This window comes from Perca fluviatilis, chromosome 5 (genome assembly GCF_010015445.1).
Source record: "Perca fluviatilis chromosome 5, GENO_Pfluv_1.0, whole genome shotgun sequence".
Taxonomy (NCBI): Eukaryota; Metazoa; Chordata; class Actinopteri; order Perciformes; family Percidae; genus Perca; species Perca fluviatilis.
The window spans coordinates 34,787,547-34,813,939 of record NC_053116.1 but is presented as its reverse complement, the minus strand read 5'-3'; the positions used below and the strand labels follow the sequence as shown (position 1 = coordinate 34,813,939).

At 42.7% G+C, this 26,393-nt stretch overlaps 1 protein-coding gene across 3 annotated transcripts in view; it reads left to right on the top strand.

Annotated features, from left to right (window-relative positions):
• The window catches only part of plagl2 (pleiomorphic adenoma gene-like 2), a 51,674-nt gene extending 28,347 nt beyond the window's left edge, over positions 1–23,327 (top strand). For 2 of the 3 annotated variants that reach the window (XM_039800653.1, XM_039800654.1), the window contains exons 2-4: positions 19,779–19,984; positions 20,074–20,568; positions 21,732–23,327. In XM_039800653.1, the coding sequence (XP_039656587.1) occupies positions 20,240–20,568; positions 21,732–23,193 (1,791 nt within the window). In that variant the 5' untranslated portion in view covers positions 19,779–19,984; positions 20,074–20,239 and the 3' untranslated portion in view covers positions 23,194–23,327. The remainder of the gene's footprint in view (positions 1–19,778; positions 19,985–20,073; positions 20,569–21,731) is intronic. The other variant, XM_039800655.1, reaches the window with a different exon arrangement.
• The last annotated feature ends 3,066 nt before the right edge of the window (positions 23,328–26,393 follow it).

Below are 26,393 nucleotides of genomic sequence, written 5' to 3'. Positions count from 1 at the left end.
CAGTCTTTTTTTTTTTTTTTTTTTCCTCTGTCAGCTGGTTGCTTTCTCTTCTCTTTTCATCTCGTTCTTGTTATGTTCCCTCGCTCTCCATCTCCCTCCCTCTCTCTCTCTCTCTCTCTCTCTCTCTCTCTCTCTCTCTCTCTCTCTCTCCTTTCCCTCCTGCCTGTTTGTCGCACGGCTGTCATCTGCCTGACGCTGCCGGCAGCCTCCAATTCTCAGAACGTGATCAAGTTTCAAAAAAAAATCCAAGGAATGCAAACTGCCCACTGCCCATTTTTCAAGGTCCTGTTAATGCAAGAATGTTATTTTTACAAGTCTCTACCTTTACCCTCCCCCCCCCCCTTTCCTGCAAAACACACACACACACACACACACACACACACACACACACACACACACACACACACACACTCTGCTTTCCTCCTTTCCCCTTCCATTACCCTGGACATTGTTTAAAAATACACATGGAGAACGGATAACGAGGGAGTGGGGTTGGGGGTGTGTGTGTGTGGGGGGGGCAATCGGCAAACAAGAAACAAAACCGAGGGAAATTAGCAGTAGAAAGAGAGGGGTAAGGTAAGAGGGAACATGGGAAAGGCTGTGGGATCTATTGAAACCTGTAGATTTCTGTAAACAAAAGCCCGTTTTAACAATGCCTGTTGTTTTAAGCTGAGCTGACGTTGCCAAACTTAGAGATTGTTTGTTGCTGACCCCATCTGAATCAGAGAGAGCCAGTGGCAGCCCAGGGAAACAAAAGTGTCCCAGCGGCTGGGTGGACCGGCTCAGACCACGGGCCGCATGCGTTTCAATCAGAGCAACTAAATGATCACTGTGCGTTTGTGTGTCTGTATGCGTGTCAGTCTTTCATCAAATTATTGTTGTGATATAGCCGTAAAATGTAGAGCCGCAACGATTCATCGATTAGTTGTCAACTATTAAATTAATCGCCGGTTTGAGTCATTTTTTATGAGAAAAAAAAAGAAGTAAAAAATTCTCTGATTCCAGCTTGTTAAATGTGAATATGTTCTAGTTTCTTCACTCCTCTGTGACAGTAAACTGAGTATCTTTGAGTTGTAGACAAAACGAGACATTTAAGGATGTCAGCATGGGATTTGGTAAACACTGATCAACACTTTTAACCATTTTTTGACATTTTATGGACCAAACAAGTAATCGATTAATCAAGAAAGGCATTGACAATGAAAGTAATCGTTAGTTGCAGCCCTATTTGTATGCATTCACTAGATCTAATCACATTTTTTTTTTAGTGCTGCCTTTAATATTTAATTCAATGTTCAACTGGTTCAGTTACAGAATGTTGGAAATGAATACAGAAAGCAGCAGAAAGACAGGACTGAGTCCACTTTAATATGTGTTTATGTATCGTAAGTAATATGGTTATCGCAAATGCGTAACTTTGGGTTCAACATTGGAGGGGGTTGAGCTCTCCAACTATCTAGGGAGGTCCCGGGACATGTATGCTTGTATTTGAAAAGAACGCCAAAAACATCGAAAAAATTGTTGGAAAAAACTCGAGAACTCGAAAAAGAGACAAAAACGTCAAAGGGTAAAACGTTTCAGAAAAAGGTGACATAAATGTCTGAAAAATTGTCCAAAACGACTTAAAAAACACAACAAGAACACAAAAAAGGTGTTCAAAAATAGCTCGAAAAGGAGACAAAAACTCAAAAAACTAATTGGCAAAAAACTTGAAAAAGGCGACAAAAATGTTGAAAGATTGTCCAAAAAATCATCGAAAAAGGCAACTCGGAAAAAAATCAACAACAACTAGGAACACCCCCCTTGGGATGGGTTATCGGGATATTCAACAACGCTATTACAAAATTTCCTCATACCGTGCAGCCCTAGTTATGGTTGTATGTGAGGGAGGAGGCCAGTGGTTGTAAAAGTGTGCATGTTTGTTGTGTTCGCAAAGGCTCTGCTCTTTAAACATGTTGGCGAGAGGGAGGGTGGAGGGGGGGGCGGGTGGGGTGGGGGAGTGGGCGGGGGCGATTGGCGTGACGCCCACTGGCACCGTGCCCACATCTCCGGCTGCTGTGGAGCTCCGTGTCACAGCCAGGACTCCCTGCCAGAAGGGCTTTCCCCAGAATCACCTCTGCACACACACACACACACACACACACACACACACACACACACACACACGCACACACACACACACACACACATACACACACACACACACACACAAGCTAATGCTCTGACTTTGCAGTTTTTTTTTACTACAAGTAAAGAGAATGAAGTGTGCTTTAAGTGGTGTTAATGTAAATATCATAAATATCATCTGTTGTGTGCATGGAAGTACATAAGTACAGTACTTACTGTAAGTACAATGTTGAAGTACTTGAGTATTTCTATTTTATACTTCTATTTCAGTGAGAACTATTGTACTTTTTACTACATTTATCTGACAGTTAAATCTAATCTTGAATTTTACATCGTTTGCATAGCGTTTAAACAGTGAGATCAAGTTGATCTCATCTTACAGTAAACAGGTGCTGCCGATAATACTTCTATAAGACTTCTAATCTAATCATTACCCATTAATGTTACTCCTAAAAAGATATTTTTTCACATAGACTGAAACATTTTACATGTGATGTGAAACTTACATAATGTGATACATGTTTGTTTTTTTAAACGTTTTGAAAATGTAATAAAAAAACACATATTTTCAGCTTTACACAAAAACTGTGTCCAATACCTGCCAGCCTAGTTTAGATTTGTGTCGATTACTAAATGCAAACTGTATGCGATGGACAGAAAATGGATCAATGTCTGTTGTAGGGCTGGGCAATGTATCGATATTATATCTACATCGATATATGAGGCTAGGTATCGTCTGACATTTTGGATATCGTAACATCATAATATGACACAAGTGGTGTCTGTTCCTGGTTTTAAAGGCTGCATTACAGTAGAGTGATGTCATTTTCTGAACTTACCAGATTTTCTATCTGTTGTTGTTATTTTGCATTTACCCACTTAGTCATTGTATCCACATTATTGGTGATTATGTATCACAAATCTCATTGTGTAAATTTTTTATGAACGCACCGATAGTCAACCCTACAATATCGTCGCAATATCGTCATCGATATATTTGTTCAAAAGTATCGTGATATTTGATTTTCTCCGTATCGCCCAGCTCTAATCTGTTGAGGTGGGAATCACCACAGGCCTCACGATATGATATTATCGCGATACTTATGTCACGATACGATATTATTGTAACATTTAAATATTTTGCGATATATTCCAATTTATTACCTTTTTTACAACTTCAAATTTTTCCCAATTTCAAATTATGTCCCCAAAAGGAAACTTTGTCAACATCTGTTTTATCTAAAAAGATACATTTCTCTGTTTGTTCATCTCACTTCAATTGAATTGCTGCAAAATGGGATTGTCAGGCAGACAAACTGACCAACACATATACTGTATAATAAAAGATTTGGCGTCTGTGTATCGATACGGTATTGCCACGGGAAAATATCGCGATACTATGCTGTATCGATTCCCCCCCCACCCCTACTAGTATTTGTCTGACAAAATCAATCAAAATTTGAATTGGTTTTCGAGTGATAACCCCTGTTGAGTGTTTATCTCTTAGAACAACTTTGACACACACCTGCACACGCATCCTCCTCCCCATCGTTTCTCAGAGAACGCCCAAGCCAGCGTGTTGATGATGATGATGATGGGTGGTTGCTGAGAGAGATTCTTCAAAGTACAACCACCCTCAACTGCGTTATTATGGAACTCGCGTAACTTCGAGGAAAGGCCCGCCCTACGAAGCAGCTCGATTGGTTGGGGTTAGGCATTGACCTCGAATGGTTATGGTTAGGATAGCTGACTGGTCAGGGGATAGGACCTGAACAAATCGGGTAGTGTGTGAATGCTATTGAAGGGCGGGCCTTTCCTAGAAGTTGCGTGGGTTCCATAATAATGCCCCTCAACTGTGTCTTTGTTGAAAATTAGCACAGAGAGAGAGAGAGAGAGAGTGAGAGAGATAGAGAGATGCCCTGTTAGACTTTGTTTGTGGAGCCAGTTTATTTTCGAATTAGTCTCCACCAAACCCCAATCACCGTTGAAAGAAGGATGTGTGTTGCCCAGATGTCTCTCTCAATCCGATGGTACCAGCCTGGGCTTGGAGAGAGAGAGAGAGAGAGAGAGAGAGAGAGAGAGAGGTGGGGATAGTAATGATGATGATGCTACTAATTATAGCGTCTCTACTACTATATTTTTTGATGTGGTTTATGTTTGTGGGTGATGTCTTGCAGTGTGTGCCGTGTGCTAGCTTTTACGCGCACATATGCCCACTGGAATGACTTGAAACTAGAGTGCTTATTTTGATAGGTGCCTCCAAAACGCGTGCCATCTGTGGGGGAACCCAGCGGGAGGCGAAGGAAGGGAAACGACTAGGGAGAAGAGGAGAAAAGGAGGCTCCTAATGAGCGCAGGCTGATTTCTGGGTGTTTGAATTGGCATGTGGGACCGACCGAAGGGAAGGAGTGAGGGATGGAGGGTTGAAAAGATGGAGGAGAAGAAGCCCTGGCAGGGAGGAGGAGGAGGATGGGAGGACCACAGGAAAGAGGAGGTCAAAACAAATGCAAGATGTTTAGGGGAGAATGAGTCGGTAAAGCAGAGGGAAGTTGGTGGGTGTTCGGGTCCCTCCTAATTGCTTCTACGGCACGTGTCAAACTCAAGGCCCGTGGGCCAAAGTCCGGCCTCTCGCAGATTTTGATACGGCCTGCATATCAATTTAGATTCACAATAATATATAATAATAATTTTGGCCCGCCTTGTTTTTGTTTGTTTTTTTCCAGCGTTTTTCACTTTTTCTGAAGTTTTGCCATTTCTTGTCATGTTTTATGGCAAGTTTTTTTCAGATATTTCAGTCACTTTATCAGGTCTTTTTGATGCTTTTTTTCTATGATTTTCTATGATTCTTTTTGAGGGCTTTATGTGGATCAAACTGTACATATTTTAGTTTAAAGGTGCAATATGTAATACTGACAGCTAGTGTTTAAAATAGTTACTGCAGTACAAATTATAAATACTAGAGAGAGTCATCTCCCCCACCCTCTCATCCTCAGACTCGAAGTTCACAGAGGTTGCCAGGCTGAGACCGCAGCATCCACAACAATGTTGCTAGACGCTAGTCTCACATAGCCAGACATTACTTCACAGCACAGCGGAGTAGCTAACGTTAGATGCTGGCTGTATTGACAGCCTTTCCACCCGACTGAACACACTTTATTGGCTTAGAATGCTTGGCAACAATCGCTAAACACACTGCAAACTCACGGCCCTCTCTTCCAGGTTTACAGCCCCCCTCTCTTGGCTTAAAATAACTCCCCGTTGTCGGCTACGGCCGCTTAACAGGCTACACGTTGTAAACAGCCGTGGCCCGCTTGCCTGGTCCTCCGGTAACGTTAGCAGTTAGCAGGGTTAGCATGGCGGTGTTTGCCAGGACCAGTCGGGATCACTTTACTGGCTGTGTCTCAATTGTTTTTGCGAGTAACCAACTCAGGTACCTTAGCTATATAATTAAATGTGAGTAAACAAATGTTGAAATGACATAAAATGCCCGTCCCTTGTAGCCGTGATAAATTAGCCTGAAGCTGGTGCTTACCTGTTCAGGAGGAAATTAGTCAACTCTGGGTCCTTTTGGGCTCCAAGCTGCCTCCATATTTCACATACATCTCCAATATTTACCCGGGGTTTGTTACGTCTCTGGTCACGCAACTGGTAGAAACGGTTACATGCTGCCAGTCCGACATGCCGCCACTCCGACATGTTTCTATTCAGACATGCCGCTATTCCCTAACCCTAACCCCTAACCCTAACCCTAATGGAAACAAAAATTGTCGGAGTGGTGGGACGTTTGAAAACAATGGAAGTGCCGCCACTCCGACAATTAGATGTCAATGTCGGAATGGGGGTATGTCGGAATGGATGGCGGAACCCGTTAGAAACATGCCGTTATATTTAGGTTGGGTAGAATCTATCTCCGTTGATCCTGTTCGTTTGTTTGCTGCTTTCATGGCTGTACTAACGTTACAGCTGTAGCGCGCTGGGTTTACGTTTTTACAAATATATCTGGCAACACGGCCTGGCTGTCAAACTGGGCAGTTGATACCAACACACAGGCCAAAACAAAAACAGAAATTACGTCACGGAACGAAAATTTCAAAAAGAGAAAATACTGGCATTAACATTGTTGTCAGAAAAGATAGTATTTCAACTTAGCGTGTTTCCTTAATATCTGATGACGCATTGGGGTCATTTCTGGATTTATTACAGTAAATGTATTACATATTGGACCTTTTTAATGAAAAAAAAAACCGTTCTAAAAAATATTTATTTTAATATAATTTGGCAGCCCGCCTGCACTAACTCTGAGGACCCATTAAGGGTCACGAACCCCTTGTTGAATATCTCTGTTCTATGGGATTCTTGCTGGTCTGAGTTCATACCTTCATGGTTGAATGCACTTATTGGATGTCGCTTTGGATAAAAATGTCAGCAAAGTGAAATGTAATGTCGTTGTTTCCTCTCTGAAAACTTTATCCTCTCTGGGGGCCTAACTGAATTTTTGTGTAAAACTACGGAAGCCCTAAATGGCCCTGGAGTTGACTGATATTTAAGAGTTGAATGTCTTATTAGCTAACTAGCCTCGGTTCCACAAGCTTCTATAACTCCATTTAATCTCTCATCTAGCATTTCTTTCATCTCGCTTTCTGAAAAAATTAATTGTATGACAAATTGGCATTCCACAGCACTTATGCAAACGTTGAAATCTTTGTGATTTGAACAAAGTTAAACTTTGTTAAAACTACAGCTCCCATGAATATTTACCATTAGTTATGTATGCTGTTCCATGCGTGCATATTGTTAAATGTTCAATTAGATTGTGATTTGATGGCTTGTGCATTCGTGTGGGAAGCATAAGAAAAGGACGTGTGTGTGTGTGTGTGTGTGTGTGTGTGTGTTTGTGTGCATGTATGTATGTATGTATGTATGTACAGTATATGTGTGTGTGTGTGTGTGTGTGTGTGTGTGTGCCCTGTGGTCTAACAAACACTGTCCCAGTGTCAAAAAGGCAGCGTGCACTCAGTGTCACCCCCAACAACCTGGCTGACCCCTGCAGCCTCCTCACCAGCTCAACACAGCGCACGCACACACACACACACACACACACACACACACACACACACACACACACACACACACACACACACTGGATGGATATATTAACAAGTAATGCTATAGTTAATGTGTCTCTATTAAAGCTGTAGTGTTAGGCTGTGTTCACATAGACTGTCTTCCCATTCATTTTGAATGGATGTAGTGCGTTTAGGCTGCGGCGGTGGGGGCCGCAGGGGGGAGTCAAAAATAAAAGCAACGGCAGAAAAAGTTGAGACGGATTCTACTTTTGGAGAAACGCAACCCGACGTCACCCTGTGGTGGCCAAACATGTATCCGGTCAGTCCCTTTTGAGGCGGTGTGACCCTAACCCTAGTCTCGCATTGCCAGACCTTCCTCAACAACGCTGGTGGGAGGAGGGTCTGGCTAATCCACACAGCATTCCGGGGTGGGAGAAAAACGTGCTTTGGTTTATTGGCATTCCTGTAAAGGGATACGCCACCGTTTGTTGAAATAGGGCTTATCACGGTCTCCCCTACCTGTAGATAGGTGGGCCAACGCATTTTTTGTGCATGCATCGTTTTAGTCTGGTGCAACACCGGCAGCGCCACCGCTAGTTAGCTTAGCGTAGTGAATGGAATCCTATGTTGCCGGTTAGCATGCGGTGAGTAAAAGTGAGCCAACAAAAGACAAAAAAACAACCTAATTACTTGCACTGAGACAAAAAATGCATTGGCCCACCTGTCTGCAGCCAGGGTAGACCGTGATAAGCCCTATTTCAACAAACGGTGGCGTATTCCTTTAAACCAATCATTGGTTGTATTTCACTACTTACCATAGTCAGTATAGTGTGCAGTAACTTCTAAATAACTTTGATTACTCACTGACGTCCAGTGATCACCGGTTGATGAGACAGCGTTTGCACTTTGCACTTTGGTTTCAACAACAGGTCGGCGAGTAGCTCTCCAAAATAGTGCTTTGCCTGAGCCCACTAGCATCAACCTGAGTCACGTTAACTGTATAATGCTTAGCTCGTAGCTGGTAGCTCAAGCTTGACGTACTTTGGTGATATTTTAATTTGTCTTTACACAATGTGCCTATGGCTTTCGACTTGTCTACGAGCCGTCCGGGAGTTTTGGAAAATAAAAAGCGCCATTCAGAATTGTGTTACTGCTGCATTTCTCCATCATGCCTGCAGCCAGCAGCAGGAGGATGTATTAGGAGGAAGTATGACAGCTTGATGATAAGTAAAGGTGCGGCAAAGGGTCAAAATAGTAGCCTGTTAGGCACGACGTGAAGCCAAGTGAAGTGAAAATAAATTAATAAATGGTGGCATGCGATTAATGCAATTAAAAGTTAACAAGTTATGCTCGGCCCTTAATCGCAACGAGATTAACGCGTTAATAAAAAATCCTCGATGCGTTGCGATGCAGTGACAGACCATAATCGATTATTGCCTACTGATGTTACTTTTTGATTTTCCGGTTGCCGCGGTTTTAGTTTTTATACCTTTTGTCTGTTCAGATTCCGCTACATTTAGGAAGTATCTTTTTTTAGGAGCAGATACAATAAAAAGGGGAGTTCATATAAATCTGAATGCTTGAATTTGTTGATGAAAACCATGTGTAGTAATATATATATATGTATGTATGTATATATATATATATATATATATATATATATATATATATATATATATATATATATATATATATACAATTACAGGGCCAAAAGTTTGGACACACCTCATTCAATGTGTTTCTTTATTTTCATGACTATTTACATTGTAGATTCTCACTGAAGGCATCAAAACTATGAATGAACACATATGGAATTATGTACTTAACAAAAAAGTGTGAAATAACTGAAAACATGTCTTATATTTTAGATTCTTCAAAGTAGCCACCCTTTGCTTATTTTAATAACTCTGCAAACCCTTGGTGTTCTCTCAATGAGCTTCATGAGGTAGTCACCTGAAATGGTTTTCACTTCACAGATGTGCTTTGTTAATTAGTGACATTTTTTCCCTTATTAATAAAAAAGCAAAGGGTGGCTACTTTGAAGAATCTAAAATATAAGACATGTTTTCAGTTATTTCACACTTTTTTGTTAAGTACATCATTCCATATGTGTTCATTCATAGTTTTGATCCCTTAAGTGAGAATCTACAATGTAAATAGTCATGAAGATAAAAGGAAACGCATTTGAATGAGAAGGTGTGTCCAAACTTTTGGCCTGTACTGTATATATATATATATATATATATAATAAAAATTTAGGAGTTTACGCATCGGGATTGAATTGATTTTAATCGTCGACAGGATGATCGTAATCGAAATGAACCGTGAGACCAGTGAAGATTCACACCCCTACCGTTTACGAACCCCAGTCTCCTGGGTGAAAGTCCTGTGTTTGCTTTGTTTGAGCATTTTTCGTGAGAGGACAGTCTCCAACTTAAAAGGTAGCCTTTAAAGGAGTGCAAAAACAGTAACAGTTAAAGGGAAACGTCTTTTTCAGGCAGCAGTAGTGAAGGTGTTTCTTGGTGACAGTTAGATGAGCCCTGCCTTCCTCCGCCACCCCCCCCACACACCAGCCAGACCACAGCCTGGGCTATCTTTAGCCAGGACACCGGGGCAGCGGTGCTAGTTTTATGGCCACATCCCGGCTTGATGAGGCTGGGACTAACTGTCGGGATGGGTGAGGGTTTGGCATGGCAGAGCGAAGTTCTGGTTGGTGTGGGGTGTGTGTGTGTGTGTGTGGGGGGACTCTTCCTCTCCCCCTCCACCCCTCTATTGCTCCTTCCTCCATATGTAGAGCTTCACCCTGGGTCACAAGCAGGAGAGGAACTGAAACCTGGGGGGAGGAGTGGAGGAGGGATGTTGAGAGAGAGAAAGAGAGAAGGAACAGTGTTGAAATGGATGAGGGGTTAGAGCCGCTACAGACCTCTCACTCTGCCTTCATGTCTGCTGCCTCTCCAGGTTTAATGATAATTCCCTGCCAAGTCATTTTAAAATGTAAAATCACTATGTATGGGCTATGTAGGGCTGGGTAGCCAATTCAATACTATTTAGGCACCGGACGGAATAGCCTCTGAAGTATCAAGTATCGAAAAATGCCTTGTCATTCAATAGCCAATTTCAATACCTAGGGAGTAAATCTCATTAGCGTCAGTGAGCTAATAAGCATGCCGCATACTTCTACCAAGATCTAATAATGTTTGTGATTGGCTGTCCAACGTTACACGTCGCAAAGGCAGGCAGGAAAAACTCTACGTTACATACAGAGACTGGGCTCACGTAATAGCAAGGGCGTAACTTTGGGTTTGTCAGTGACAGAAAGTGCAGTTTAGAAATCCCTCTCCCCTGGGTGCCTGGTTAGCTTCACCTGGTAGAGCAGGCGCCCACATATAGAAGTTTACTCTTCGACGCAGTGGCCGCAGGTTCGACTCCGCCCTGCGGTCCTTTGCTGCATGTCATTCCCCCTCTCTCTCCCCTTTGAAGTCCTATATAAAAAATAAATGCTGAAAATGCCCAAAAAATAATCTTTAAAGTGTTCAGTGTTGTTTTTTTTTAGCCAGACATTTGAAAATAATACATTTTAAAGCTGTACATGCGCAAAATTCACAGTTGTATCCTGTACTGTGAAGCCGTGATGTTATTGCTGAAGGTTATCGTACCGTCAGAATTTCATACCGACCCATGCCTAGTGAGCTGAAGGCGGCCATGCGGCCTTCATCCTCTTTGGCTTCCAGTTCTGGTCAAAGAAGTTAGTAAAGCATGACCTGCCCCCGCCTCCCCCACCCCACCCCAACCACCACCACCACCCACCCGCCCTCTTCTCTCTCCGGAGTCACTTGACTGTTGCAAAGACCCCTGACTCCACTGTTGCAAGTGACTCCAGTTTTTCCCTCCCTTTTTTGTCATCCTTTATCCCTCTCTCTTTCACTTCGCTTCTGCCCTGCACTAATCTCTACCCCCCCCCCCCCACTCTCTGTCTCTCTCAGGCTAACTCTGCCCGTTCTTTATCTTTGACTTGGTTTGCTGAAGCTTTCTCCCACACTCTCTCAGTCCTTATCTAGCTGCTTCTACCACTCCGTATTTACTTTTGAGAACTGCCTGCGTTGCCACAGTCCGTCTCCAGGTCCATCTGATTGTTCACATGTTGTTAAAGTTTAACATGCTTGTAATGGGGGTCTTTTAATGTTGTGTTTAGCAACTTTTTTTTTTTAAATAACCCTAACCGTAGCCCTAACCGCTAACCCTTTTCACGTAATTTCAAAAGGTCGAAAAATGAGATAATTCTGTTATATTTCATACTGACAATTGATTCATTATTATTATTCATGTTTTTTTTTGTTTTTTTTATTAAAAATCTCTTTTTCAAGTCTGTTATACTGGAGATAGGCAGAAACAGTAGCAATGGCAGAAAAACAACGCAAGTGTGACTATAAAATCCTAAATAACATTTTTAATAAAAAGGTTGCCCCTAAAAACAAGGTAAATGTCACCTAAAACAACCCGAGAGCTGTCTAAAACTATAAAATAACAATACACCGCCGCTGAAAAAAGATGTTAGTGTGCTTGATATAAAAGTTTTTTAAAATTTAAGAAACAATCACCACGCTTGGAAGCACCGGCCATTTTGCTTGATAACAACACGTGCAGTTAAATGTGCACTTTTCACGTAATGTCACAGCCTAAAACACCGTTTTATGAGTCTACTTTTTGTATTTAGCGTTTAGAGGCATTTAGTCAAATATTAATGAAACACCTTCTACAGTTTCCTGTTTTTCGTACAGCACGTGACATTCCTAAGTTGTGTCAATTATCTTTTCTTATGTTTTAGAGCAAAAGTTTGTGCAAACCCCTCCCCCCTCGCACATACACACACACACACCAACCATCTGCGGCTGTTGTCACCTAAGCTCCGAATGGTGAACTCACTTTCTATATTTAGTTTGTTTGTACTGTATAGTTAGGTCAAGCAGTTCTGTAGCCATGTGGATCACGGTTCTGCACAGGCTGGCCTGGTTTGGCCCGGCAACAACAACAACACCACCACCAAAAAGAATCTGACAAACCCTGAAACCTTTCCCACATGTTACTCAGTATGGCTGCGGCAGGCAGTGAGAGGGTTAATACCAGTCACTCAGCATGCGGGAGCCGTGGCAGGCGGGCAGGCAGGCAGTGCAGAGGCTGACCTCTGACCCCTCAGGAAAGGAATGTGGAAGCTCTTTCATCCAGGACAGAAACCAAAGACACCCGGGCGGTTTGGAAAGTGGCGGTTCCATTCTGCCTTCAACGTTGTTGATTAGGAGAAGTAAGCAGAGGTTCCATGTGAATGTGCTGGGGGGGTGTTTGTTGTAGCGGCATCTGCCATTTTGGAATGAAGTTCCATCCTGCGGCCAGTATGTTTCTTTCCTCTGTGATCACTGCAATGACGGGCAAAGTGTGATAAGTGGGTGGAAATGGCTGCAGTTGGGCTGTTTGTGTGCTGGTGGAAAGCCCTGATTAGGAAGCACTGTGTGCTCTGACCTATAACCTGTGTAGTATGTTTGTAGTGGGGCTGAACGATTTGGGGAAAGCATCTAATTGCTATTTGGATTTGCGTTTTTTTCTTAAACGTTTAAGCTAAAGTTCAATATTCACTGTGTAACTGATAAAACATGTCATGGATCATTATAACATGAGACACCATCAAAACAGCTCTATATTCGTATGCAAGGATGAGAACATAGATATGAATTGCCAGCAATAAGTGTTTTTCTTTTAATAAGCGTGGCACATTGAACAGTCAAACACAGAACATGTATCACAAAAGCTAAAGTTATAATAATAAAAAAAATTCCATATATCCAATAGAAAAATATCAGTACTTTCCCGTGAACTGAAATGTCTGATATGTCTCAGTTTAATAGCAGCATCTACATGTTGCACCTTCTGCGATCATGTTAAATTAAGTAATTTAAAAATCAATGAAATATCTTTTTTACATTTTATTGTCACTTAGACACAAAAACATAGGAAAATAGGGTTGCAAAAACAGTAGTTACCCTTTAAAGCTGTGAAAACTACAAATGGCCTTTGAAACAAAAACAGATCACTGTATGAGAATACAAAAAATAAATCAATACATGTACAATATACATTGGTTACAGTTGGTTCATATTTCCACTTAAATGTTGCTTGTTTGTCGTGTGCAGACACAAGTGTTGAGTGTGTGAGACCAGTGTTTGAACATGAGTGCATCTGGAGCTCGTACTGTATCATCACAGTTGATTGTAGCTGCAGACGGATGGTGATGGATTTACTGTACAAACATAACAGTGGGGGGGGGAACAGTGAGCGAACCGAAGGGGTTTAAACATGTGGAGTGGGAACACATGAGAGAAACCTCAGCTGGGTTTTCATTAGTTGATTGATACATAATGGGGAACATGAGTGTGAAGTGCTGCAGAGAGACATGCGAGAAACCTACTAACGCACACGCTGGTCGCTCTTTACATTAAAGGATAACTTCAGTTTTTTTCAAACTGGACCCTATTTTCCTATGTTTTTGTGTCTGAGTGACTGATATGAACAACAAACCTTCAAAATTGGTCCATTATTAAGCAAGACCGCTGCTGTCAGCAGTCAGCGATAGCCTACAAGCTACAATGTAAGTTACGTGGCAATTGTGCACATTTCTATGGCGGTTGGGCTTTCTGTTAGAGAGTAAGATCCTTTTTTTAAACATAAAAACATCCGCAAAATTGTGTTCGCTAAAGCCACCAGACGCCATGTAAATTAACAGTAATTTTAACGTTGTGAAATACACTTCATTAGTCCACTTTTAGCAGACAAAATTGACGATGCACAGTTGCCCCATAGGGTAACATTGCAGCCCGGTCTGCGGCTGCTGCTCACGGCGTTCTCGCTTAATAGACCTTTTTCACGGCAGACACGTTGACATGTCATAGTAGGAGAAGCACAGGTGTATTCAAAACCATTAATGATGGCTGCATTCCACTTAGGAGAGGTCCTGGTACTGTGCATGCTGACTCACTGAAATAGCTTACTGGGACACTTGATGGAACTGAGCCATCGTTAAGGTTATCAGTTTTAGCTGTGCTTTTTCTACTATGACAAGTCCAAATGTCTGCTGCGAAAAAGGTCCATACTGGACCAATTTCAAAGATTGTTGTTCCCATCAGTCACATAGACACAAAAACATAGGAAAAAAGGGTCCATGTTGATTGAAGACTTTATTGAGTTGTAGAAACACGAGAGAGGTTGTTGATTACAGTTTTTTTTTTTCGATTGCTAAACGACAGTAGGCACAACTGAAGCCACATGTGCAAAACTCTAACTACAGTCTGCACAGCAGCAGTTCATGTGGACCAAACTCTAGATCGTTTGTCATTGCTTGAACACAGTTTTCAAAACTCAACACACTTATCCCATGACTTTAACCACAACGTGCACGACACTGTAGATTTACAGCACTTTGTTCAAATGCTAACACACTGCTGTCAAAACTGTTAACCACACATTCAAAACAGAATAGATTTCAGTCTGGTGCCTATCAAACACTGCTGATTGCAATTTTAGCTGAAAGCCTAAGCAGGTGTCTTGTTTTAGGCTAGTTAGTGAACATATACGGTATTTATATACAGTAGAGAAAGCTCAGAAAGCCTTTTTTGTACACAAAACATACCAACATGTCCAGGTAAGATGTCTGAGGTTACAAACAAAAGTGAAAACCACTACCTTTACTATAGTAAAACTGAGGACTTCCTGTTTTTCAGAAAGCAATGGAGGTGAAAGCAATGGAAACACCACATTTGTTTTTATTTAGAGATGATGCAGACATCCAGTGTGATGAAGAAACTTACCGCATGATGCTGGAGAGAGGCAGGATTAGTCACACTATTCTTTGTTACTGTTATGCACCTTTTGATTTGATTTAATTTGATATATTTAATTGTATCAAGAATGCCTTACACATGAAAAAAAAAAACATCAAATACAATCGAGGATAAAAACACAATAAAGTCCAGGACTTATTTCCATTGTGGTCCTCAATGACATACAACATAAAAACATTTTTCTTAAATAAATAAAAATAAAAATGGTAACTTGCTATTTGATCTATTCAGCAACCTTTAATTTTTTCCAGTAATTTCATAAATTACTAGAGACAAAATACTATATTGAAGCAAACTGCTGATTTTCATTCCTTCTTGTTTACCTTACGTGAAAATTGGTATATTATAAAATCTATATATTTTCTTTAAAGACACTATTGAGTAGTGTGAAGTCACTGAAATTGTTCAAACTGTAAAGATGAGAAAGTTTGTAATTTCTGTATTGGTGTTTGATGCTAGTGTTTTTACTCAGTGTGTTCTGAGTGACAGTGTGTGTTATCTCAGTGAGGCTTGTGCATAGTGTTTGGCTGCACTGAGCCTGTTTTGAGACGTGTGTGAAGAGTTGTGTTGCTTGGAATGAGTTTTGCAGGTGATGTGAACTGTTTAGCTCAGATGACTGGTGGTAGTGCTGCTTGTAGTTAGAGTTTTGCACATGTGACTTCAATTGTGACCACTGTTGTTTAGCAATTGAAAAAAACTGTAATAGGCTGATAGAAAATCAATAATGACACTGGTTGACTGAGAAAAAGATAAAGAATGTACTTGGTGATGTACAATATTCAGGGAAGTGTAGAGATTTGTTGCTTCATGATGGTAGAGCACATGCCTCAATTGTAACTGAGTGCTAACTTACTAATCATACTAATGTAGGCCTGTTTTTCCCTACAAAGTCACAGAACAGTAACTACACCAAGGGTTAAGTTGTGAAAAAGTACTTTTTTGAAAATGTTTTCAGGCTGGTTAGCAAACTGCAGGTTAGCAAACAGAAAGTTTTTCGTGTGTGTCTATCAGCTGTTAGAATTTCTGTCAACATAGAAATTTATGTACAATTTAATGCCCGGTTATATATGATTTAAAAGTGATTTAACCACACCAAATTCTGAATTACAGTGGAGTCAAAAGCTGAGCGGGTTGTTTTTGCTACTCTGCTGAGCTAAGCTAACGCTAGTTAACATTTAGCAGGACTAGTTTAGCTGTATTTTTCTACACCGTGATTGGATCTGGCTACTGCCTCATTTAGTTCTGTTGGATAGTAAACTGAATTACCAAGTTGCTAGTTCATCAAAATTAGTATTTTGCAGTTACAGCGAGAACTAGGGAGGAAAAAAAGCAAGTACATATTGCTTTAGCTAAGGCTAGCCTTGGCTATCTCACCAGCTAGCTTTATCTTGGTATAGCTTTCCTACATTAGCTGTCTGTTATAGTTACTGCTTTTACGCCAGTTCTTGCAGTATATTGTAGCATTGATAAATGTAAGACTTTCGGAGAGGAAATAGCAGTTTAAAGCCGACAAAAGAATGTAAAATTGATGCCTTTTGCACTGAAGTGTACAGGCGCTTCCCACAAGAGACATTTTGACACATCACAGTAGTAAAAGCACAGGTGTAAATAGTAAAATAAATGATGGCTGAATTCCATTCAGTTGCTTCTGTTTCAGGCTCCTGGTATTGTGCGTGCTGGCTCACTCTCACACTGTCATCATGACTTACTGGGACACTTGAAAATAATGGAACCATTGTTAATGTTATGTATGTAATTGTTAAGGAACACCTGAGCTGCTGTTATTGTGACAAGTCAAAATATCTGCTTTGGACAAAAGGTCACACACTGCGAAATAAAAACTTTTTCTGTTTAAAATAAGCACAGAATTCTACCATTAAATATCAGTATTTCATGACAATGAAATTCAAATGTCCTGCTTCGGGCATAAAAACACATTAAAAAGACTTGAGGCCAGATGAACGTACATTTGCGAATGTAGCATTATCAGCGCCATGGCCAACCTGCAGAAAGCGCACGCTGTGATACTTCACCTTACATCGTATTTACCAAACCTGCAGTTCATCGGGTAATCGGCGCCTTTCTCCGCCCACGATACCATAAATTGCGCTGTAGCAAAGCTTCAAGTACTTGTACAATATCCGTAATGTAGCGAGGAGTTTAACAACTGCCGGAATGGAATGTGAACGCTGAGTCGGAGATTCGATGTCATCTTTGATTTCTTCCAGTAACTGTAATATTGCATGGCTGCTTAATCTGTAAGGCTTAATGATTTTGTGTTCACTCAACTGAAAAAGTGTGATCCTTATGGCAAAAATCCTTTCAGCTCGTCTCCTTGGCCTATGTCTTCGTCTTGCTCGGATTACTGCTGCCATTTCACCAGGAGGCGAGGGAACCCGCTTGTGGCTGGTTTACACCTGCTTTTAAGAGGCGGAGAATTTTCACCACAAAATAGCGGCGCGCTTTCACAGGCGTTTTTTGTACATACCGCGGAATACATAATTAGGCGCACTTCACGTTTCCCCACCCATCTCTTTTTGGGAAACTCCCACTTTCCCCTTGACCCTCCCGTGAATGCATAAGCATGACACGGAAAACCTTTTTTTTGCCATTTTCAGTTCCCGCGACTTTAACCTCAGTGCGGCCTGTTTGTACATACCTTGCCATGCTTTTACGCTCACGTTGTGAAACACATACGCCTGAAGTGGACGCAAAAGCGTTCGTACATCTGGCCCTTGGTGTATAAAGCCAAGCATCACTGCTTAAGGTGGTATTGGTTAACGATCAGTGGTGTGGTAACAAAACAGTGAGATATGTAGACACTTTCATTGAAAATAGAGTTTTACTGTTATGTATACATAATGCATAAAGCATGATACTATTGTATAGGTCAGTCATTTGGGTTCATTCAGGCCTGAGGGCATCCGTGCGTGAAGTTACCGCTCCACATGGTCTGTCATGGTGTGCCCTTTGTGTTCAAGCTCTATTTGGTTTATTTCTGTAACTTGATGGTGTGGATTCTCTTCATTGTACTGTATCTGGCTGTCTGTGTGCGCGCCTTTGTGAGTGCATTTGAGCATACCGGCTTGGGGTGTGTGTGTGTGTGTGTGTGTGTGTGTGTGGTGGGGGTGGGGTTTACATGATGTTGCATTCGGTGTGACCAGAACTATGTGTGTTGTATGTGCTGTTGTGTGCGGAGGAGAGAGGCAGGGAGACACGGCATGGTTCAGGCCAGGAATGTGCGATGTGGGTAGGCTGCACAATAGAGCCGGGCTCCCTGAGGGTGGTCAATGGGACGGGTGTCACCCCCCTGCACCCTCCCTGCTGGGTGATGACCACCACACAATGCTACAGCTGTCAGGTCCTCTTAACCACCGCTGTAAACACACATACATTACGAGAACAAACACACGTGTATGCACACGTACACACATACGTGAGCACACAGGCAAGCATGTGCTAATGTGCATCTTGTGTCGTAAAAGAAAATGACATGAACACACAGACGCAAAAACTCTCATATGCACATGTTTTAGCCACCTTTGGATACGCGGTTGTGCATTTCTATGTAAACATGTAAATATGAGCATCTGCAAAAGCACTCAGAGCAGATTCCAAGATATTTACTGTCTTTCTCAACTCATTGACCTCTCACACAGAAAGGATGCCATTACATCTGGAGTTGTGTATGTATGTATGTGCAGACATGGCGCATTGGTGTGCATTCTGTCACATATTCCCACGTGTTTACGGGACTTGCATGCTCTCTCGGTTCACGTGACTGGCGCTCGGAGCGCGGCTAACATTGTGCTCAGCGCTGTGTCCGCTCAACCTTGGACTTAGCTGGTGTGTTAGCAAGCAGGAGTCACACAGGTCACTGAGGGTAAATAAGGGAATGCAGAGATGACAGGGAGAGAGAGAGAGAGAGAGAGAGAGAGAGAGAGAGAGAGAGAGAGAGAGAGAGAGAGTTCAGCAGTCTCTTTTGGAACATGAGTTAATATAGCTTGTGGTTTATTTTAATAAACAACCGCAGCTGTTTGAGTGCAGTTTTCAGTCATTCTGTCCACTTTTTCACCTCAAAGTGTGCGACTGTTTTTGCTTTTGTAAAGAATTTGTTGAATTCAGGTTAACAGGTAGTGCTGGTTCCAGAAAGCCTGAGTTTGTGACACAAACAACCCCCACCACCCACCTCACCCCCTCCACCCCTTCCTCCCCACAACCTTCTCTCTACCCTGAGGGTTGTGTGTTTTCCCCCAAGGATTACAGGAGCCTTAACCCGTTTCATAACAAGTACATACATGTACATAAACACACACAAAGCTGGCTTTGTGCACTGTGCTGTCATCTGCAGACACACATGATGAGGCTGTGTAATTGCATTCCATCTTCACACGTTTGGCTATACAAGTACGGATGTGTTATGCTGTGACTGTGATTGGGAGTCATCATTGACTTTGCTAAACCTTTGCAGCGCGTGTCATGTCAGTCAGACTTTCAGCTCCCCCTAGTGAGCTCAGAGGAAACTTGCTTTTGAAGTGTAATTTGCAAATGACATGCTCAGATTCTAAGGTTTTGAGTTGTTGTCTACATCAGTGCATTTTGTTACAATTTTGTCAAAGCTTTTAAAATAAAAGGATGCATGTAGTCACATTTTTGTTAACTTACCTTTTATGTTTGTCATGTTTGCTCTCTCCTTGCAGGACGGTAAAAATGCAGAGCAGTGTTTCCCACTCACCGCCAACCATAGCTGTTGGGACCGGGTGAGGAGGAGAGAACAAGAGAGCGAAGGAGAGGAGCGACTGAAGCAGAGAGAGAGAGAGAGAGAGAGAGAGGGGAGAGAGAGAGAGAGAGAGAGAGAGAGAAGAAAAGTGCAGAGACGAAAGAAGGACAAGTAGTATTTCAAAAGGTAAACAGTTGGCTTTATGTGAAAAATATGTCTAATGTAATCTAACTTAGCAGTTAGCTTCAAAGCATGCACTTTCTATCTCACCGCAGATTTTGGCTTACCTGGATCATTGGCCCTTCCTGTGAGCTGTTGAGCATCTTCTTTTTTCGATAAATCCCCCCCTCCCCTCCCCTCCCTCCACAACTTCCCAAGTTGAGCCTGCAAGGCAGGGGAGCCACAAGTATATTTTCATGGCAGCGGCACTCTAGGGCTGCCATGGCAGCTGCTGCCGCCGATGCCTCACACCGTATTACCGCACTGACGCCGGAGGAAGAGGGACGACGGACTGCCGCCAAGCTGTTTGGGAGCACCGCCCCGCTGCCACGGATAGAGAGAGAGAGAGAGAGGGGGAGAGAGAGAGAGAGGGAGAGGGAAGGAGAAAGGGTAGGGAAAGCGAGTGGGAACGAGTGTTTGGTGTGCGGGGCCCTGTTCGCCTCACAGGAGAAGCTCCGGCTGCACGCCTTGAGTCACACAGGAGAGAAACCCTTCCACTGCTCACAGCCACACTGTCCCAAGGCCTTCAGCTCCAAATACAAACTCTTCAGGTACTGAGAATTAATCATATCGCTCGATTCACATCCTTTTAAATACAGCCTGAGGCATGGTTTCTTTAGCTTTCTTAAAATCCTCATTGAGCAACTTTAGAAAGGCTATACTTTTGACTTTTATTCAACATGTGTGAGACTGAAAAAGTAGTGACTTGAGTAGTGTGACTGCAATGTTTTTATTGACTTGACCCAGATTTTTTTTTAAATGGCAGCCTGCAAAACTACGCGGTACACTACACGGTACACTACCGCGTACACAATGCCGTACAATTGACAAAGCGCAGGCATTCCTCTGTTTTGGTTGCCGATGAAAGGATTCAGCGAGTGTCGCGTTGAAGAAGATATGTTGCGTCACTATGGTGATCATCTGAGAATCAGGCCTACACTGAGGGGGTACCTTCTTCAGTGGAAAACGAAAAGAAAAGTACTGGTAGCAAAAGAGTGAGTGAAGCAGAGCTGTACCATACATTAGTGGAGTATTTAGGAGCTCAACAGCCAGACATTTCCCTCAGATGGTGGAGACCAAAGTCAGAGCTAAAAAGAAAGTAAATGTTGGACTTACATTCATCAGTTGGCTGAGAACAGGACTCTAAATTAATGAAAATATTGCTAATTCTGTAAGTAATTTCTGGACGTGTAAATGAGCAACTGTTAAGTATCAATTATGTGTTTACAGCTTTGTATTTTTCCTCAAGTGGCCAAAAAAAAATCAATCAATGCAGGTTTAAGGGACTAATCTCAAACTCATCAACATACTAGGATGTTTGGAATACTGTGAATCCCAGGAAGTGGTTCCAAAACCTATTTTGGGTCCTGGCTGCAAACCACTGTGACTCATTTATGTGGACAAGTGGTTTGATTAAGAGGAAGTCATGCCTCACATTAGCATGCACACTACTGACAGACTTCATAACCAATTAAAGGAACATGCCGACTTATTGGGACTTTAGCTTATTCACCGTATCCCCCAGAGTTAGATCAGTCCATACATACCCTTCTCATCTCCGTGCGTATCCTAACTCTGTCTGACGCACACCACCGCTAGCCTAGCTTAGCACAGACGCTAAAGTCCCAAAAAGTCGGCGTGTTCCTTTAAGACAAGGAATGTGTAACACCCCTACCATTTACAATCTCTCTTTTTTTTTTCTTGTGTTTCCCAGGCATATGGCCACACACTCTCCACAGAAGACCCATCAGTGTTCGTTCTGTGAGAAAATGTTCCACCGCAAAGACCACCTGAAGAACCACCTGCAGACCCATGACCCCAACAAGGAGGCCTTCAAGTGTGAAGAGTGTGGGAAGCACTACAACACCAAGCTGGGATATAAGCGCCATGTGGCCATGCACTCTGCCACGGCCGGGGATCTCACCTGTAAAGTGTGCATGCAGAGCTACGAGAGCACGCCCGTGCTCTTGGAGCACCTCAAGAGCCACTCCGGGAAGTCTTCGGGCGGCACCAAGGAGAAAAAACACCCGTGCGACCACTGTGACCGCCGTTTCTACACGCGGAAGGATGTGCGACGGCACATGGTGGTCCACACAGGCCGAAAGGACTTCCTATGCCAGTACTGTGCCCAGCGCTTTGGCAGGAAGGACCATCTGACACGCCACGTGAAGAAGAGCCACTCGCAGGAGCTGCTGAAGATCAAGCCGGAGCCTCCCGACATGCTAGGTCTTTTGGCTTCTGGGTCGCCCCCTTGCTCTGTGAAGGAGGAGCTCAGCCCCATGATGTGCGGCATGGGTCCCAACAAAGACCCCATGATGGGCAAACCGTTCCCCAGCGGGGCCCCTTTTCCGATGGGCATGTACAACCCCCACCATCTCCAGGCCATGTCTAATTCTGGGGTGGGTCACCCGCACCCGTCCCTGATGCCCAGTCCCTTGTCTGCAGCTATAGGCATGGGCTGTCACATGGAATCCCCTGGTCCTCTTCACCCACACTCCCACCACCACCACCATCACCACCATCACCACCACCACCACCATTCCCCTCCGCTGCCCCAGCACCACCAGCCCCAGGCTCCCCAGCAGCAGCACCAGCCCCAGCCAGCCCCCAAATACCAGCTGGGATCTACCTCATACCTGCTGGACAAGCCCTTGAAAGTGGAGATGGAGAGCTTCCTCATGGATCTGCAGAGTGGCTCTCCAGGCCCGGTTCCCTCTGCAGAGCCACACGCTGCTGCCTCACCCCACAAGGACGGACTGGAGTCCACCTCGGGCCTGGTGGACGAGCTTTGCGGGGATCACCTCCTGTCCAAGAGCCCTGCGGTGATCGCCGAGTCTCTGTGCGCTGCTAACATGGACTTCTCCCACCTGCTGGGCTTCCTGCCCCTCAACCTGCCTCCCTACAGTGCCCCCATGAGCACGGGAGGGCTGGTGATGGGCTACACCTCATCCGCGACCCCCTCCTCTTCCTCCTCCTCTTCCTCATCTCTGCACGCTGCCGAGCCCCACGCCGCAGCGGTCGCCGCAGCACCTCTTACCTCTTTGCAACCACAACCTCAGGAGCAGCAGAGCTCCGGCGGGGGTCTGGGCCTCGGACCCCTGCACCCCCTCCCACCAGTGTTCAGCTCCAGCCTTAGTACCACCACGCTGCCTCGCTTCCACCAGGCCTTCCAGTGAGAGAGCCAGCCCTTGGCCCAGCCAAGATGGCCTCCATACCAGCCTCAGCTCAGTATGGATATTTCGGGTTGTGGTTCTTTTACAGGGCCTGTTGAAGAAGTTGGAGAACTAGAATAAATAAATACACATATGAACACTTAGAAGCCTTATCTGAAAGTGCACAAAAGCTTTTGATTGAGCCTTAAAAGGAAGTTAGACCCCTTTGAGCAAAAAAAGAAAAGGTGAGAAAAGAAGTTGAAGGAGCTTTTATTTGGGCTTTTTGCCTCCCCCTGCCCCCATCCTATAGTTATAACAATGTATTAACCCATCCTTTTTTATTTCCTTTTACTTCCCCTTTTATCCCCCTTCCATCCCCCTATTTAGTAGTATAGAGGGCAGGATCAGTAGGCCAAAAGGCATGGTACTGCATACTTTAAGTAATAATATAAAAAAAAAAAATCTAAGATAATTTTTTAGTGAAGATTATCTGTCTTGTTGTGACCCAGAAAAAAAATATATAGTTTGAAGTGGATATTTTGTTTTACTTTATTTTTCTTTTCCAAATGTAAGAACATGTGTCTCATCTTAAGTTTTGAACCACCCACTCCTAAACGTCACAATCCGTACAGAGAGACTCTGCTCTCTCTCTCTCTCTCTCTCTCTCTCTCTCTCGCTCTCTCGCTCCCTCCCAGTGAAGGAATGAAGAGATATAGACATTCACACAGCCAACGATCGAACCTTAACTCTAAAATCCCCCTCTAGACGACTAGAGCCACAAAACCCCCCTCTGCCTCTAAAGAAGTGCTCTTTAAATAAGATTTTTTTTTAAACGAGATAGATGTCCCTTTTATTTTCTTTTAACTGTAACCGATGTGCTCCTAGAGTCAGGTCAGTTGTATTGAAAATAGCTCACTAAATGAAAAACAGACTCTTATCATGATAATGAATGAGGAGAGACCTGTTTGCTGCCAAACACAGTCGCACACACATGGCCACATTTTTAAGCAAAAGAAGAAAAGAAAATAAGAGAAAGAAACGTGAGTGAAAGTGTGTGAGTTGGTTGAAAATGATGTAATATCACGCTGGCTTTTTTTTTTTTTTTTTTTTACTTGTTCCTTAAGAGAAGCACTTTAGAAAAGAAAAAAAAAAAAGAAATTTCAGAAGAAGGCACTTAAACCTTTAGGAATCTCCATGGGAAACGTTTTGTCTCCTTTCTCGTGACTCCCAGAGGTTTTCACTGCCTGAGACAGAGACGTTCTCCTCACTCTCCTTCTGTCGCCCGTCTCCCTTCCGAACAGTTATCTTTACAAAATTCCCCTGAGAATTGCATAATGATAATTGCAGCAGTTACGTGGCTGCCCAACATACCTAATATATATATATATATATATATATATATATATATATATATATATATATATATATATATATATGTGTGTATATATATATTTGGAACAAACACATCTTTTAGGCAGTCTTTCAAAAAGATGCATCATCAAGGTAATGATGAACCCTGACATATGTGAATGGCAAAAGAAAACAAAAGAATTTCAGTGACAGATGAGTAAAAAAAAAATGTGTTAAAGAATGTTATTGCAGTGTACGAAATATCTCAAAAATGAATATTATTATTATTGCTTTTATCTCAGTAAGGTGTATTTTTAGGTAGACGTATTCAAACTAAGTGATGATGTTTTTTTGATGTCTGGCAGGTTTACATTTGTGTGTATCTTGCATTTTTGATCCAACAAAATGGATGAAGTATTAGCTTTTTCCCTTAAGCTTTCTCTGTCCTATCCGATCTTTACCTTTACATGTACTTGAGTTATAGTATAGCGGAATCAGAACTGTGGATGGGAAATATCTATAGAAGGCTGTTAGAATTAGGATTTGAACTAGATAGATTGTTGGGATGCTGACAATGGATGGCCGACGAAATCTCTTGACTGTAGGTCTTTTTAGCCAGTGGAATATGTAACGCCTGCGCTGTGGTGAAATCCCAGCCGATTTCACTACAAGCTCAGTGGCAAGTGGAAGTCTTGGAATTTAGATCCTTTCTAACCATTCACCAACAGCCTAGTAAAAAAAAAAAAAAAACCTGAGCCCAAAGTTAACCCGAAGCTTCAAAGTGAAATCGGTGCTCTTCATCTAACGTTCGGTCTGTGGCATGACCAACAGCAACTGGCGTATCCATGGCCACACGCGGAGCTGAACTCCTTCATCATGTGGGATAGTTCATCTTGTACGGAAAATATTGTTCCGGTCATAGATCACAAGACCTCGTTCACTTTTGCCTATAGCTCCAATCGCAATTAAAATGTTGAGTAAAAAAACAACAAAGAAAGGACAGAAACCAGGAAAAACATAGTTCATGAAAAAAATGAAAAATAAAACACATATTGCTGCTTTTAGCTACGGTTGGTGATGGACGACAACTGTAGACCACTAGAACATTTACATTTTATTTTTTTTAATTTTTTTTTGCAAGATGGACAGTGAGCTGAAAACATGCACAAACGGAACCGACAAAGTGTTCATCATCCCCAGGCCCCATCCCCTCTGTACTCCCCCCGCCCCCCCTCTCATCCTCTCTCAGCTGCTTTGTAGAGTCAAAGGTAAAGGGTCTGAAAAATACGGCGATATCCGAAAAACTTAAAAAAAAAAATAACGCCTTCACCGAATTCCCAGGCTTTGACATTCAAAGCACAGGGGGACACTGACTGACTGCACAACTTGGGGGATTGCTCCCAGTCATATATTTGTTTTGTTTGTTGTCATATGATATATTATTTTCTGTTTGTATAAAACAGGACCTCGAAAAAAAAAAAACAACACAACACATCACCTCATTTTTATTTGTTTTTATTTTTATTACCAAAACCTGGGGAGAAGAAACTCCATTTTTGCACAATTGCTTGATACAAAATGCTATCGGATTATGTTTTTAAAAAATACTGTAGGATATGAAACCCCCGACGATGAGCGGCTCATGGCCCTCGCGTTTATAGTTGAACGCGACCTCGAGCCAAACAACCTTCAGAAGCATTTTTTGGTCGAACATTGGGGAGTTAAGCGTATATCCGCTGAATAGCTGAAGGGGCTAATGGATCAGGTTTGTATTTGTAAGTTACCCCACTAATAATGCCCGAAATGATACCAAACGTTTACAAGTAGTAAATAGGTTATGTACTCATAAAACGATGGATTGGAAAGTTTGTAAG